This window comes from Sipha flava, unplaced genomic scaffold (genome assembly GCF_003268045.1).
Source record: "Sipha flava isolate LNK unplaced genomic scaffold, YSA_version1 134_pilon_pilon, whole genome shotgun sequence".
Classification (NCBI taxonomy): domain Eukaryota; kingdom Metazoa; phylum Arthropoda; class Insecta; order Hemiptera; family Aphididae; genus Sipha; species Sipha flava.
The window spans coordinates 1,915,423-1,933,456 of NW_020271760.1; the positions used below are offsets into that span (position 1 = coordinate 1,915,423).

The window sequence follows — 18,034 nt, forward strand, 5'->3', positions numbered from 1 at the left end:
CATGAGTGACAGTGACGATCAAATCGCTATAAAGAAAAAAAATAAATGACCAAAGTGCAGACTGCAGTAAAATGTGTAATACGCAACGTTCTGAAACACATCCACCGATTCAAGCCAAAAGTAAGTAAATCATCTACCCATATTATAATAATTATTACTTTTACTTTTAAGAACTATTAACATACTAATCATGAGTACCTTCTCGTTATATTATACAGTAGGTAATCAATTCATTTTTTAGGTATATTATAAATTTACTCATACTCCGTTCGCGCGGATAATATTGTTACTTAGTACAGCGTGACATACGTAATGGGTAAACTGAATAATTTTAGTGAAACGTAGCGTACAACGTATATTCCAATAAATTCTATAGCTAATTAGCCCTTAGATGGGAAACGAAAAAAATAAAAAAAAAATACGGTATTCAAAATAATCTTTTTTCATTTCTTGCCCTTGACTATTATTATTTTTTTATTATTTTTTATTGTATATCACACATAGCCTTATTATTGTTTTGTATAAACATTTCGTATATATTTTAAGTAAATCGCAGTGTTTATTACGGTGGACGGTGTAGTGTTGTAATTTAAATAATTTTGAAAGAATATGGACTTTACATAAACATAACGATGGTAAATTACTGAGATCAATAATTAATAAATAATACATTTAATTATAATATTCTCCAAGTTATATAACTATAACAATTATATAATACATAAGTGCTTATTATTTAAGAAATTATTAACTTACCAAATATACAAATAAATACATTTATGGTATGTATATAATATCATGTTTTTTTGCTAATCTAAATCCACTTATAAATTTCAAAACGGTTACTAAAATTATTTTACACGTCTATTTAATCATACTATCTATAAGCCTATATAATTAAAATTGATATTGTTTTAAACAGTTAAGTGTAGTTTATAGTTATCAAGTATTATGAAAAATATAAGTACAATCGATTAAGTTAACCGAATATTCTAAAAGTAAAAACAATTTAACAGTGCGGTAAAACTATTGTTACTATACTCGAATGATCATCTATTTGTTATTTATTAATAACAAATTATCATTATTAATAATAATTATTATTATTATTAATAATCATCTATTTGTTACTTTTTCGTCGCACAACCCTTAGAATATTCGACGCGATTAATATAGTTTGCTTACGCTCATCGTGCGGAGACCTGTCCGAAAAAGAACCCGTTATTATCGCGTACCATCGTAATTCTCGATATTTTGAAAACGTCGACAAGGAAGTCGTTTAAATAAACTACGCCCGGCCGCAGTCGGGTGCGAACCATACGGCGTGCCCAATGCGTCGTTCATAACCGCACACTTTTTTATCTTAATCCCACATATTTTCGCCCAAATTAAACCGCTCAATACCGCATACATTTATATATATCAATTACGTATACATTTGTCTAAAATAACATGAGTGCACCTCGAGACCGATCGGGGTCATTCGCTCGCTCGGACGGTTAAAAACGAAAATATCCCCCGATTTGATATGTAACATCACCCCAAGTAGGTCCCAGGTTAGATAGGACTCACACGAAACCGGCAACGTGAACTGTATATGCAAAGTGTGCAGAGAGAAAGGAACTGTTAACCAAATGTGTGCAGTCTTGAACCACCGACCTTTCAAATTTCCCTTTTTAACAATAGAATAAATATGTGCGGTATTGAACGATGTAAAATGTGCGGTTATGAACGGTAAGTGTGCGGTTTTGATGACCGCCGGCGTGCCACACGTACGTACGCATGAAAATCGGTCGTGGACAAAACGAGTAGCGTGCGATTCGGAAGGGATTACGAAAACAAAATAAATACGCGTACTCGTCGCATGTGTTACTCCGGGATTAGAGGGGTAGAGGAGCGGGGTGGGAGCGTACGTGCAACGTAATCTTTCGATGTTTTCACCGTTGCCGCGGCAACGCGATGTGCGTATCACGAGTGTGTTCATTCGGAGGCCGTCGTCGTGGTGGACGTGGGACACTCGTCGACGATGTTTATGGAACACTCGGTGCCGTCGTTGGACGTGTCCTGGTCGTCGGTGGTGGTCGACGACACCCGACTGCCCGGCTCGTGCAAGTACGCCATGACCGGCGCGTACTGGTAACAGTAATACGGGGCGGCGGCGGCGGTGGCGGCTGAAGTCGAAAAGTGCAACCCGTTACCGAAACCCAGGTAACCGGTGGTACCGACGAGTTCAGCACTACCGAGTTCAGTACTACCGTCACCGCCGCCGCCGCCGCCGCCGCCGCCGACGCCACGAATGAGATGATTCCGTTGCTGCTGTTGCAGTAACAGACGGTAATCGCTTGCCGCTGCGGCCGCTGCTACGGTTCCGGTCACCGCGTGTCTGCCTGGTTGTTGGTGGTGGTACACCGTCGCAGCGGCCGCCTTCTCGGAACACTCGTCCCGGACCAACACTTTGACCGCGACCCTTTTGGCCGGCAAACTGCCGCCGCCGCCGGACGTCCGGTGCTCGCCCGCCGCAACCGTTGGCACCTGCAACTGTTTGCGTTTGGTCTTGTACCGCCGGTTCTGGAACCAGATCTTCACCTGGGTCTCGGTCAGCTTCAGCGAGTGCGCCAAGTCCGCGCGTTCCGGCCCCGACAGGTAACGCTGCTGGTTGAAACGCCGTTCCAGCTCGAACACCTGCGCACCGTGAACACGAAACGTCGTATTATTTATCTGCGAACGCAGTACGGCGGGGTGTTGACCAGTTGCCCCCCCCCCACGGCTGTTATCGGGATTTTTAAAATATACCAGTTGCCCTCACATGTTAATATATACACGATTACAATATATAGCCTGTAAAATAGGGGAGGTAAATATACAAATAATGAATAAAATTATTTATAAAAATAATGTAAAATAGTATAAAATTATAAAATCAAATTTTGATATTTGCAATTATATATGATATTGTATTTTGTAATAAATTATAATATATAATATATATTATACAAATAGTATGGATAAAATGAAAATCATAACGATAAAAATAAAAAATTCATAATAAATTGTAGTATACATCATATATTATGAAAAAGTTAATAAAATAATAAATATTATAATAATTATGTGGTATAATTTGTCAAAAAAAAAAAAAAAAATTAAATATAATAATTATGTATTATGTTTTGTTATAATAATTACTAACAGATTTTACAAAATCTAATCTACTAATATTTTTGTTTTTATATTTATTTATAAAATCTTCTATTCTGACTTTTTTGTTTAAATATGTGTGATTAGTTTTATTTTTAATTTCGTTTACACTGCTTATAGCAATGTACGTATTTGTTTGTACTTCTTTTATAACATTTAAAAAAATAAAAATGTTTGGATGTGCACTACTAAAGTTCTTCGAAAATGACGAATGAAATGATTCACATGCATTTGTAGTCCTTTCTGAATCAATTGAATTCATAACCCACAGTGCAGGTGGAAGAGTAGAACTTGAGGAAATATTTGTGTCAATTAAATAGTCAAAAAATTCAATTAATTTTTCTGATAAAGGCTTAATTGACATTAGATCTTCAACAAAACAATCGTCTACTTCACTAGAGGGTAGTAATGAGAGACCGAAAATTAAGTGAAGCCATTTTCCAATTTCTGATTTTGGATCTATATAATCCGACTTTAATCTTAATAGTTGTATGCGTTTCCACCATGACTGAGTTAGATGAAATCTGCACCCCACGATTGTAATTAATGGCCAAACAACTTTGGAAGCTACATGAATACTTTGTTGGAAATCGGATACAATAATTGACGGCTTGAATTCAAGTTCAAAGCTAGAGCATTTTTTTTTTTTAACATATTAAATAATAATTCGTACGTCTTCGATGATTTCTTAGGCAGTAATGAAAATACTAATGGAATATAATGTTCATTTTTGACACAGTGTATTGTAAAAAGTCGTAAAAAAAATTTTGCACAGTATTCAAATGTTCCGTCTATAAAAATTTTGTCTCGGGAACATAAAAATTTTAAATTTGATTCTGTCGTAAAGCATACAATATTTTCCGTCTCGTTCTCATATAATAGAAAATTATCACCTTTGTAAGTATTTAATTGTAATAGTGTTAATGCTGAATGAACTTCAGAAATAGATTAAGGTAGTGGTGGAAGTGATTTTCTTCTCGCACGATAAATGCTTCTGCGAATGGAGTTTACATCGTTTGATGTTACATCCATGACATTTATGAATAATTAAACTTCTTCACGTATTAACTTTAATGGGCATTTAGAAATATGATCCACAGCTTTGCGTTTTAAATTATTAGAAATGGTTATTTTTGTTAAATTTTTACGCGGTGAATGTTTATATTCGATAACAGATTTTAAAATCACCGTTTCATCTTCACTCACAAACAGCTTTGATGTACAAGACTTTAATGTACATCGCCATTTCACACCCGCTTGTGTAATGCGATCTTTATAAAAAATATAATTATTTAAAACTAACAAAACATTGCCCTTTTCACTATACATTCGCGTAATATTTTCCATCGTGTTAACAACGTCAGTGCTTTTCGTCTATTAAAATGTACCTATCAAAGACGTATACATCGTATCATTTAATAATTTCTTACAAAAAAAAAAAAACTACTAATAAAGATGGGTTTAATAAATGATAATAACTAGCGTATTCCGATAAAGCGTAATATAATTGACGTTAATACCGTTATAAATCGGCTATCCACTTAGACGCGTCTAAATTTACGTTTTTGTAAAATCCTGGCTTTGCACCTAGTAATAGGTTATTATTATTAATACAATTTTCATTTTATCCATACTATTTGTATAATATATTATATTTATTATTTATTACAAAATACAATATCATATATAATTGCAAATATCAAAATTTGATTTTATCATTTCATACTATTTTATATTATTTTTATAAATAATTTTATTTATTATTTGTATATTTACCTCCCCTATTTTATAGGATATATATTTTAATCGTGTATATATTAACATGTGAGGGCAACTGGTACATTTTGCTCTAGGTAATTTGGGGGGAATAGGTATAAAAAAAGGTACTTTTGGGGGCAACTGGTACATGCCCGTACGGCGAACGTTGCCAACAAAAAATTAGATTATTATTATTCGAAACAGAAGTTTACGCGTCCAGGCTCGATATCGTTATACCGCCAACTATTGTGCGACGCTGGTCGGGTAGGTTACATTTTTGATGACTTGTTTAGTTTACCTATGAGACTTGTAAGTTAAGTACCGAATTAAAAACGAATTCTCTTTGTAGTAATTTTATTCAAGTTACAAGTTGAGTAGAAAAAATAACACTTAACTAAGTAAAGGATAGGCGATTTTTTTTTTTTAACTCGATTATATTTTGTTTATTATATAAAGTTATATTTGTGTGCGTTTATTTGATTCCCATTGAAATTCAGGAACAGTGCGTTCAACGCTTTCGCGATTATAATACCGATTATTTTTGGTAAAAACAATAAATTTTACAATAAAATATATTTTATATGTTAAATTTTTGGAATTTAAATTAGGAAAAAAACTCAATACGAATATCAATCAGCTGAATACCATGGAAATTAATAAACTCGGTAAATTGAGAGTTATTTAAAAAATATATTAGCTCGTACTTCATTTTTAACTCGTTAAGTCTTTATTTCGCCCAGAATGCGTTACCTTGAGTTTGATGTCACTAAACAAAAGTAACCCTCACGAAACGTCCTAATGATCAACTCACGGTAAAACAATTTAATTAATAAATCGTTAAAATAGACGATTTTATCGTGCAAAAACAAAACTAAATAAAAAAATACTTCAACCCTATTTTCCATGCCATAATAGATTTTTCGATTTTTCAATTTAACTGAACTATTGAGTATAAAATAATTTTGTTATTATACATATGCATATGAAAACAATTTTAAATTGCAGTGTTGGATTTAAAACACATTGCATTAATCTACTACAAGTACTCGTATAAAAAATTATGGTTCACACATAAGAAAAACGTAATCGTAAAATAGAAATGTGGTAAAGTTGAGATTACTTGCTACTGTCATAAATAAACCATACATGAATTACATTTTAGAATTGCATTTTAGCGTTCCACCTATGTTACACGCTATATAAATTCGAAAGATAGTCGGGTTGAAAGTGTGGATAAGTATACTACAGTAGAACCCTTCTCGTTCGCTTTCGGCTAGTCCGCCACTCTGTTTGATCCGACTAATATTATCGATATGAATATGGATTTTCCAATTTATAGTATGTGGCTAGATATATTTATAAAATTAATTGCCCGTTTACTATTTTTCAATTTTTTATTTATTTTATTATTTAATTATTTATTTTATTTAATATATGTATGTAATTAAAAATAGTATTTAAAATAATTTAATAAATAAATTTGGTAACATTTTGTCTTCAAATGTTTCTTTATATTCTCATTATCCGACCTTTTTCGCATTCCAACCACACCCCCAGTCCCAAAGGTGACGGATTAGAAGGGTTCTACTGAATTAAGTTGTTAACCTGTGAATGGGAAAAAGCAGCTCGGGACCGTTTTTTTCGTTGTTGGATGTGCAGTGGTCTCTCGCTGTGAGTCCGTAGAAATCGCGAAAGGGCACTCCGATGGTCTCCCGTCCGATTAAATATAAAGTCTCCGCTGCCCAGCAGTTCGATTCTTCTCCGGTATTCGATGTCTTGGAACTTAAGGTCTTCTGAAACACCGTAAACAATATCCGTCAAAACATATTCAGTGGCCAGGCGTCAACCCTCCCATCTCCCAAAATATCAGAAAACAATTTTATAAAAAAAAATGACTTGACCTACAAAATTAATAGTTCCCATGAGACTTGCAAACAAAATATTTAATTATATATATTATATAATGAATAATAAAGCACGTTGTTTATCAACATTTTAAATTTTACATTTTTTTCAACCCACTCTTCAGTATTTTTTTCCTGCGTTTGCCTGTCGGTGACTATCTATGAAGTATTTCATGTCATTTTAAACCTTAAAGTTCGACCAAATCCATGTTCGCGACGAAATACATTGAGAATTTACTCGTAATTCGTTTAACAGTTGCAAACAAAAATTAATTTTGCGTCTAACGTGAACTTATTTTCTATTCATTTATTTTACATAACACAACACAACACAACACCGTCTGCAATGATTATGCGCTATTGTATGGACGAAGATGCTTGTAACGCTATCATTATTTTTTTGTAGTGTTTTAGTGTCACTCTGCGGACTCACTCGTGAACGATACCCATTGTAGATGGGTACGTGAGGAAAAAGTGTCGCCGGCTCGTGATATCATTTGTATACGTGTTTTTATTATCGTGATTGACGGAAAAGGCGTACCTATATAGCCGCTGCGGAAACGGTCGTACAAGCCGGTGCCACCACGGGAGTCGCGAACAACGGCGGTGGCTAATAGCGTTAAAAGGTTTTTTTTTCCTTTTTCTTTCTTTCCTGCACGAACAAACGACGTGACGTGACACTTGCACCACTTGTACTGCAGTTGCCCAAATCGGCTTTTACCTTGACACGCGTATAGCACGCGTCGCCCGAACTCTTTCTACGTGTGTGCCACATGTATATACGTGTACACTAATGGATGCGGTTAATTTTTCGTACGTACAAAACGAATATATACGAGTATATGCATTATATATACTCGTTCGTATACATACACATACATACAAGACTTCCCCGTGAAAAGGTGTGTTTTTCTTTTATTTTCGTTAATTGTCTAACGGGCGCCCGGACGTCGTTTTCAAAATATATATATACTATAGTAGCTACTACGATTTCGAAGGGAAAAAACATTTTTATAACTTTTGTTCCGCGCACGGTATGAAAATAATGCTTTCACCCCGGTTTACCACCGAACACAACGTCAACAACGATCGTCATCGTTTCGAAATGGATCTTGCCCAGTTCGAATCCAAGATTGAATGTCTTATCGGTTTTATTCGTCGCTAAACGTATTTTTACCACGTGAAATATCCGTGATTGCGTCAAATTCAAACAGATTCGACGTACTTGTCGGTCCAATAGAACGGCTTGATGTGTAGCACTCGAATAACAACAACATTTAAACGATCGCAGTAACGGAACGGAATTTTTTAGCTTTACCATACACGTATGATTTTCACATCCACGTTTTCGACATTTTCTGATCACGGTTAATATCATAGTAAATTCAATTTACACCACCGAACCTACGTAAATTCTAATTCATAATGGTTTTAATCTAAATACTCAACGGCTTCAATCGGGCGGTGTATATAATAATAATCATGCCGTATTTGTAGTGTATACGTATATGTGTGTATGTGCAATGTATACACAAAACGCAATGTTTACACTCGACGCGCGGCCGCTCTTTTTCTAATTGATTTAAGCTGTCGTGGTCGGTAATCAGATATAATATACATATAAGTACGTATATAACGGCGACGGCGTGGCGCGGGGTCGGGCAAGGAGCACTCACCGCGTTAATGCATCACTTGACTTCCAAACAAAACGTCTGTTTCATGTGATCCGTTTGTTTGCGCCCGATGGGTCCTGGCTTCCGCAGCTCGGCTGGATCGTCGCGCGTTTTGTTTACCTTCGGGGCAATATCAATCGACCCTGCTCACCGCCGCTTCGTCCTGGCCTAATAATCCCTCCTCTCAGGATCCACCACTACTCTAATGTACACAGACAGAGAAATGTATGGGCCTTTCCTATATACTTAATACATGGAACGTGTGTAGTGTGCTCGATGGAAGAATGCTAGATACTACAGTGGTTTGCAATGGTCACTGAATATGATATATTGTTCCGCGATTATAGGTTATTGATAAACGATAACGTAAAAAAAAAAATATTAACTAATTTATAATTTAACATTGAAGAATATAGACATATAAGCATCCACTTACACATTAATTTTAGTAACAGCATAGTTATGTTTAAATTGCAATAGTTTTATTTTTAAATTTTTTTATTTTATGATAATCATACTTCAATAACCACTGCTATTATATGGTAACATGCTCTGTTTTCGGACGCATATTATTAACGGTAGGGTCCATTCATTACTTAAGTATCTATTACTTATATGTACGCGACGGGTGCACGTTCAAGTGGATAATCACGTGAGTACACAAGAAGGAGAGAGAGAGAGTACTCCAAGGAGTAAAACGGAAATTCGACTGAAAAGAGAATGAGGTTTTACCCACCCGTGTCGTCTTATACAATAGAGAACGAGTGATTGGGAGGGCTAGAAAAATACTATTATATAATATTATCATAATATTGTATTTATGATTACAGCAGTAGCAGTCATCCGGTATCTCGACTGAGACTGTTGGGGGCCATCAAGACTTCTATTGTACATAATGATGCTCGGTGTATAAATTAATATGTACAACATAATAATATAATAGCCATTGGTACACGCACCCACGGCGGTGTAAGTGGCGATTAATAACGCTCAAACACACCCGCGTGAGCATCATTCCTGCTAGACCGTGGCAGTATTCCCACGATCGATTTTTGTTTCTCAATTAAACTTTCATTATTCTTATCTATACATACGTTAAAATTATTTTTATGTTACATTATTCATTAAAAAAAAAAAACCCTATTTAACTTGACTCCCAGTATTTAATACCATAATCAATCATGCAGTAGCTATAATATATTATTAAATGTCATAATGCTTACATATAGATGCTGCAGAAAGATACAACTGATTCATGGATATTATTTTACTGTGATGCCTTTGAATAGAATTAACCGTTATTGAGAGGTGTTTGATATCGGGGTGGATAGATAAGATAATAACTATGTAAGTTTTTGAAAATTGAGCTGACAAATTAATTAAAAGATAGGAAAGGGGACAGCATTCAAACCAACCGAATTGGTTCGTATAATCTACAAATGATAATGGTCTTAGACTTATTGACCTAGCAACAGGGAAAGTTCTTATAGTAAAAAGTATTATGTTTTACCATAAAAACATCCACAAGGAAATTAGGTCACCCGATGGGAGATATGCGAATCAAATTGATCATGTATTAATAAATTCGAGATTTGGCAACTGCATATAAGATATAAGAACGGTCAGAGGAGCGGACGCGACTCCAATCATTACCTAGTAAAAGTCAAAATGAAACTAAAATCAAAAAATAAAGAAATAGGAGGAAACGACTCTAGTTAACTTCAATATTTTCAAACTTGGCGATCAAATACTTGTAACGCTTTTAAGGATGAGTTGCGCAGTCAAATTGGCAAGATAAATCCTATATGATGAACACACTAGACAAGGTGGAAAGCTATACAAATCACGATCAAGTCAGCATCGAAAACAGTAATTAGTGATAAAACCTTTTTCAAAGTTCTAACATCACAAAAGAAATCCCAGTCAAAAGACTGAGATGGGTAGGGCATGCATGGAGAAAACCGGGATCAATTATAAGGACCGTAATCGAAAACAACCCAGCAGGAAAACGACCCTTAAGTAGACCTCGCTTATGATGGGAAGATTGTATTATTAAAGATTTCGGAAGGATAGAAGCTGATTTGTAATGAAGGGAAGCAGCGGAGGATAAAAATAGATGGAGGAGTATATACTTGGAGGGCTGGTCAAAAAGGCCGCTACCCTAAAAAAAAAAAATTAATTAAAAAAAAGAATATTTTACAAAAAGCGATTACAAAGATGAGAAAAAAACGGAACTTATAATTTTTTTTCAGAAAACCACTTTCGTGTAATAGATCTACATGTGACTTAACGAAATGATTGAATGGTTTTGGTTTGAATTTTTTTAACTCGAAAGTCATTAAGTTATATAGATTACTATAATTTTCATAAATACATAAATATCTAAAATTAGTCCATGTTATTCTATATATAGCTGTCCGTTATTCAGAGATATTTAAGCACATCAGATCACTGTAACCAAAACACGTCCATTATTCAAGGATGGCCACTATTTAGAGGATTATAAAGATTTTTTTATGGTATATGGTTACAAACTTAGAACTTTTAAAGAATTTAACAAATTATAATTAAAATGTATAAAATTAATAAGAAAACTCAAAAAAAAAAAAAACAATAAATTTGGCCATATTTCTATAAGTATAAACTACTTAATATTTTGCAGTAATCGCTCACAATGGATTAGTAAATACACTAATTGGAAAAAAAAAAATAAAATAAATAGGAATATTTGTAATTCAAGTTTTTCGTATAAAAACTATTTTAAATCGACAAAAATAACTTTAAGTATCACCAATAACTTTCATTTCAAAATATTGATTTATTTTGAAAGTAAACTATTTCTATACTTAATATATATATACGTTTACAAAATGTTTCATTAATTCTTACATATTGATCTCTAATAATGTTTATTTATTCTCAAGCTAAAAATTATATGTTTACACCAAAACGTTTTAATTTTCATCTTTTTTTTTCGATAATATTTTAAATATCTTAGGTAACCAAGCCTTAAATGCTTAAATATACTATACATTTTTGAATTAATTAAATCTAATCTTCTTCTGTGAGTTCCTATCCGTTCCGGATGTTGGATATCATATTGGCTACGATATTTCTGTCAAGTGATGCCCGAAATAAATCAATTGATGTTGTATTGTACCAGTCACGGAGATTCTTCAGCCAAGATATACGTCTCCTTCCGACACTTCTTTTTCCTTCTATCTTTCCTTGTAATATAAGCTGTAGTATATTGTATCGTTGATTATTTCTTAAAATGTGTCCAAAGTATTCCAGCTTCCGAGTTTTTATTGTAGTTAACAGTTCCTTCTGTTTACCCATCCTTTCCAGTACCAATTGGTTAGTAACTCGATCTGTCCATGAAATTTTTAGTATTCGCCTATACAACCACATTTCAAAGCCTTCAATTTTTTTGCATGTTAACTCTGTTAATGTCCAGGTTTCGACTTTATATAATAATACAGAGAACACCTTAACAGTCTGATTTTTGTAGCAAAAGACAGATTATGACACTTGAATACTTTCGACATTTTTCGAAATGCTTCCCTAGCTCTTTCAATTCTACATTTTATTTCTAATGAATGATCCCAATCTTCATTTATTGTTGTTCTGAGGTACTTAAATCGTTGTAAATCTACTCAGTAACGTAAATAAATCAATTGATAAACTAAATAAATATTGGATGATGAAGTGTATGTACAGTAAAAGCCGTTATTAGGAACACTTTCAAACCAAGGTGAAATGTGTTAATTAACCGACTGATTCTAATGAGCGAATGGTTTTATTTATTATGAAAAAAATTCATAATTCAAAAAAAATTATGTAGCATGAAAAAAAAAATATATGCTAAGTAAAATATGCGTTTATCGTTGAATTAAACCGTTCAATACCGTACAAATTTATATATATATATCAATTACGTATACAGTAAAACCTGTCTTATGCGAACCCTTGATAAGACGGAATCCTGTTCTGTGCGGAAATTTTTTATGTTCCCGGCAGATTTCTATAGTTTAACATAGGATTAAACCCTTGATAAAACGGAACCTGTTTAACGTAAAACGGAAAGCTATTTTTTGGTCCCGTAAATCATATAAACCTTTAACAAACGGAAAAACACATCATAAAATGAACAAAAATATTTTTGATGCCCACATTTATTTTGCTACTAAACAATTTTTAAGGTCAGCGATTAATACGTATTGATAGATAACTAAATTTTATCTTGATTCTATAAATTAGCGCTTATTATTGTCACCGTAGTGGCGTAGTCGAAGTTCACCTGTCGTTTCGTATCGTCGTACCTACTTGTTTTCACAATGTCTAAAATTTGTTTAAGTTTAAATGAAAAAATAAAAGTAATCGAAGAAAGTGAAAAAGGAAATAATGTTAAATCATTAATGAATACTTTTAAATGCAGGAAAACGCAAATGTATAACATAATTAAAAACAAAATTAAAATTAGAGAAGAATGGTTAAAAGGTAAGTTCATATGAAATAATTAAATTATTAATTACATTTTATTTAAGTCATATTTATTAATCTTATTAGGAGATGGGAAAAGCAAACGAAGTTTAAAGAAGACTGTTAATGATGAAATCAACAAAGCAGTTTGGAATTGGTTTGGTAAAGCTAGATCTCAGAACATTCCAATTAGTGGTCCAATGCTTCAGGAAAAATCTAAGGACGTCGTGATTAAATTGGGGAACACCGATTTTAAAGGTTCCAACGGTTGGTTGGAATGTTTTAGAAAAAGACATAATATTTCATGGAATCAAGTATGTGGAGAATCTAATGATGTCAATGTTGACGAAGTAAATAAATGGAAATCAAAAATAGGTGAGCTGATAAAAGATTATAATAGTGATTGTATCTATAACTGCGATGAAACAGGCTTATTTTTTCGCGCATTTATCATTATTTTTAAATATTTAATTAATATACTTGTTATTATAATTATTTACTAAAAATTAAAATTTATTGTAGCCTATGATATTAATTAATTTTTAATATTTTTATTTTTATTATTGACCGGAAAATGTTACAACTTTAATCGTGCAGTATATCGTATCTGTATAGTACGGAATTTTCCGTTGTATTCAGTTATAAGGAAACCTGCCTAAAACGGAAATTTTTATTAGTCCCGTGCAATTCCGCATAAGACAGGTTTTACTGTACATTTATCTAAAATAACATGAGTGCACCTCGAGACCGAGTGGGGTCATTCGCTCGCTCGGACAGTTAAAAACAAAAATATCCCCCGATTTGATATGTAACATCACCCCAAGTAGGTCCCAGGTTAGATAGGACTCACACGAAACCGGCAACGTGAACTGTATATGCAAAGTGTGTAGAGAGAAAGGAACTGTTAACCAAATGTGTGCGGTCTTGAACTACCGACCTTTCAAATTTCCCTTTTTAACAATAGAATAAATATGTGCGGTATTGAACGATGTAAAATGTGCGGTTATGAACGGTAAGTGTGCGGTTTTGATGATATATATAGCCACAAAACGAACCCAATATTTATATAAGTACGAGTTACAAATTTTAAAAAATGCTACCTATATGCATGTTTTACAAGGGATTGGTAAGGCGCAGTGATCTTCGTAGTATCTTTTGATTCTGTGATTGATCCGTGTGTAATGTTACTAGTTCTTGGTTGAGTAACCATTCGTTTATTTAGTAATTGTATTTAACTATGTGTTAATTTCTATTGTTTAACCTACAAAAAAAAATCCCCCAGTAATTGGCTACGAAAAGAGCTCTGACAATGCTACAACATTTTGGTTTATTTTCAATTAATTTTTAAAATTGGAAAAATATTTAAATTTTACATCAGGAAACATAATTATCATTTTAATTTATATATTTTTTAATATATTTAAATTTGAGAATTTATAGATAATTTATGAGATTTATATATTATTGAATTTATTCCTTGATATTATTATTATATTTATTATTTATATTTATTTATGATTTATATTTTAATATTTTTTTAAATATTTTTTCTATATTTTTAATTTTATTAAGTTTCTAAAAATTGCCTCTTTTTAAATAAATTGTATGATAGATACAATACAGATTGCAGTCGACTCTCATTAATATTTCTTCTAGTTCTTGATTTCATAGAAAAATATGATACTAAATTAATAATATTCAAGCTGATAAATTATTTATGAAATAGGGATCAAATGAATTGTATCAAAGAATAAAAAAAGGAATTCATCAACTGCTTCCATACAACCCCCTGGACGTATCTTATTTAATTTCTGTGGTTCTTAAAATTATTAAAATTATTTAAATTTTCTTCGAAATTATGAATGTTAGTAAAATGTATTACTTGTTCCGTAAATTCATCAGAGTTGTCGATAGTATCGCAGAGCTACAATAAAATCACATAATTTTTTATTATCATTATATACACCTTGCACGTTACATTTATAAACCGGAAAATTCAACTGTTGATAATTTTTAAAGAATTTTCTTTTTCCGTAATAAAATTTATATATATAGTTTTTTACTTATATTACAATAGTATAAATATAAGAATATAAAATAATGAAATCTTACATTTGTTTTTTAACAATGCATTAAATAAAACATTAGTAGCTCCAAAAAAACTTCTTTGGTTCAAATTGAAATTGAATTAGCATTCGTTTATCCGTCTCTTACGGAACGATACGCGTTGTTGTAAACAAACAGCCCATTATAATACTATAGTCTTACCTTTTTTGTGAGCGCATATCTTATTGTTGGTCATATCCAATGCTTCGTTGTCTTTCGCGCGATGCCCTGTACCGCCGTCACGTCCATCAACTCCACCTCCACCTCCGCCATTCCCTTGGTCGTTGGATTTTAGTATGTCCGCTATAGAAAACGGGGTGAGATTTTTGTCTTCAGTCATCCGTGCGTGTGTTTTGATACGGACGGTGGGCGCGAAAACCTCGCGGTGCAACGTTCGTAAACGCGTCCTGACGTTTGCGAGGAATTCGTCGCACACGTGAACTTTGTCGTTAAAGTTCTCGACTAGGAACGCGACGGACGTGTTCAGAAATTTAATATCGTACACGCGGCTGGAGATCGATCCCGTAAGTGATTTATCGTATGCAGCGGATCCGGACGATGTTATCGTACGGATTCGTTCTCTCGTATTATCGTACTAGACAAGCAGCATCGATGGTTCGAGCACCAGGCAGAATAGTAGACGTGCGGCGTATATAATGTTCGTGTTATAATATGTAACGATTCGCGTGGCTAAGTGTTGTGCTGTAGTTATTTGAAGCTAAAAACGGGACACACTTCTCGACGGTGTGAGCGACGTACGGCAAACAAACGACTGCTTACGCGAAAAGGGCTTCGCGCCGGAGAACGGGGTCGAGAAAGGGATCGGTGCTGCTCCGGCCAATCGTGGTTGACGCACTCTTTCGCCGCCCTTCGACCGCGCGCCAGTACCGCCCGCCAAAAGTCCTTCGGTTACGTACGCGAGTACATCCGCGGCGCTATTATTCGGCTATCGACGTATACTCTAGTTATTATTAATAGGGAAGAGGACATGTATAATAGCTCTAAGAAAAAAAACTCAACTATCAAGCACTTGTATGCACTTCAAAACCTAAAGATATGCGCTGATAATGTATTAATGCTTTTAAAATTTGTTCCCTAACGATAGTAATTATTTAAAAAATCATTTGATCGAATAACGAATAATAATGTTGTTACTTTATGGCAGCACCACTATAACGGTAGCGGGGACTTTCAAAATATTCTAAAATAATTAATTATCGTTTTGATAAATGCATGTTTTTGAATCCCCAAAATGCACAAAAACGTTAAAAAAATGTCTAAGAAAAGCGAATGCCCAAAATATACAACATAATATAATAAAAACTTTATTGCATTTAAGAAAATTTTTTTACATACATTATATTGAAAAAAATTATTTAAATGATTGTCTCCAAAAGCCAAGACTTGTGAAGGAGACAACAGTTCTTATTTTAAGGTTATGTGGGACGCCATATATTTAATGTATAGAGTTTCTGTTAATTTAGCTAGTGCAATCAGTATTTGTTATTATTTTTGTTTAATATTTTTAGTTAAATTATGTATGTTTTCACCAGAAGCGACGCCATATGAAAGAAAAAAAAATTAAGGTGTGTTTACAATTTTAAGACAACTACATTTAATTCTTATCAAACTATTCAACTTAAGTTTATACAAATAAATAAGTAATAATTAAACAATAATTTATAAGAAAAGCACAATATTTAAGTACAGCACAAATGTATGGATGGTTTTATAAACAAGTTTTCATCTTATACTTAATATACTTCTTATAATGTTCATAATCATTGTAAAATAATAATTGTTTTATAGGTATATCGTACTTCATACATAAATATATACCTATATTAAAGGGATCTTTTTTTCCAAAATTCCGTATTATATTTATTTAATTTAAAAACATTGAATCTATTTTGACGAGTAGAATAATTATGGTTGAAGCTGATACTTTCAAATTTATGAAAATATAGATTTGTTAGTACTTCTTTTGCATGAGATTTCTCCAAATTTAATACATCATAAGTACTATATAGCATATGAACATATCAGTATAAAACTACAGATTTGGCTTTGTCGTAAGGTAAAGTAAATTTCTTTCCAGTTGGATTTTATTTAATTATGGGACAATGTATAAATGTTAGAGTTATACTGTTTAAAACTAAATGTTAAAAGCTAAATTACGAAACACCGTCACCGCCGCACACGCAAATATTCGTGAAAAACCGCATTTGCATATGTGTGGGTTCGCAATATCACGATGTGTGAAAACCCGTTGTGCGTAGGCGTACCGCGACGTATGAAATGTCGAAATCCTTGCAAGACGGACGAGGATCAGCCAGTTGTGGCCTGCAGGATTTGAATGTTTATTCTCGTGACGAACTCGACAATCAAATTATATTTTAATATGTATCGTATGTTATACGCTGATAAGTGTTCAGTTGGGGCCTGCAGGGGCACGTGCTAGCCTCGGGTGGTATCATTTCAAGACGTGTGGCAAATTTCAGATGCAGTTTTTGTACATTTAATTTTGTTCATAATTACGGGTACATAAGAGGGAGAGACGAAGATGAACAATAAATTGGGACGTTGACATCATTAGAACTAAAATATTATATTAAACCATGCTTATAATATTTGAGTACTATTATGGGTCTTATGGAAAAAGAAAAATATTCATTATGTTATTAGGTTTCTGAACACATATTAAATTTTATTATACTCATCTTGTATTTAGAAATAAAAAAATGAGTATTTAACATGGATTTATATAAAGTTATTTAATTTTATTTCGATTTATACGAATATGCATATACAAGTTATCAAATTATCAAAGCTCTAGTAGACGCAGTATGCAGATAAAACAGTTTGATAGCTATAACATCACATTACTTATATTTATGTGTAAATAATTAAAAA

General features: G+C 33.0%; 1 protein-coding gene across 1 annotated transcript; it reads right to left on the reverse strand.

Moving 5' to 3' along the window:
- Positions 1-919: 919 nt before the first annotated feature.
- LOC112679341 (homeobox protein zampogna-like) lies at positions 920-15,920 on the reverse strand. The gene is made up of 3 exons (XM_025549111.1): positions 15,284-15,920; positions 6,562-6,749; positions 920-2,682 (listed from the first exon to the last, which is right to left on the reverse strand). The coding sequence occupies exons 1-3, from the start codon at positions 15,459-15,461 to the stop codon at positions 1,981-1,983; spliced, it is 1,068 nt and encodes a 355-aa protein (XP_025404896.1). The 5' UTR covers positions 15,462-15,920; the 3' UTR covers positions 920-1,980.
- Between the last annotated feature and the right edge of the window lie 2,114 nt (positions 15,921-18,034).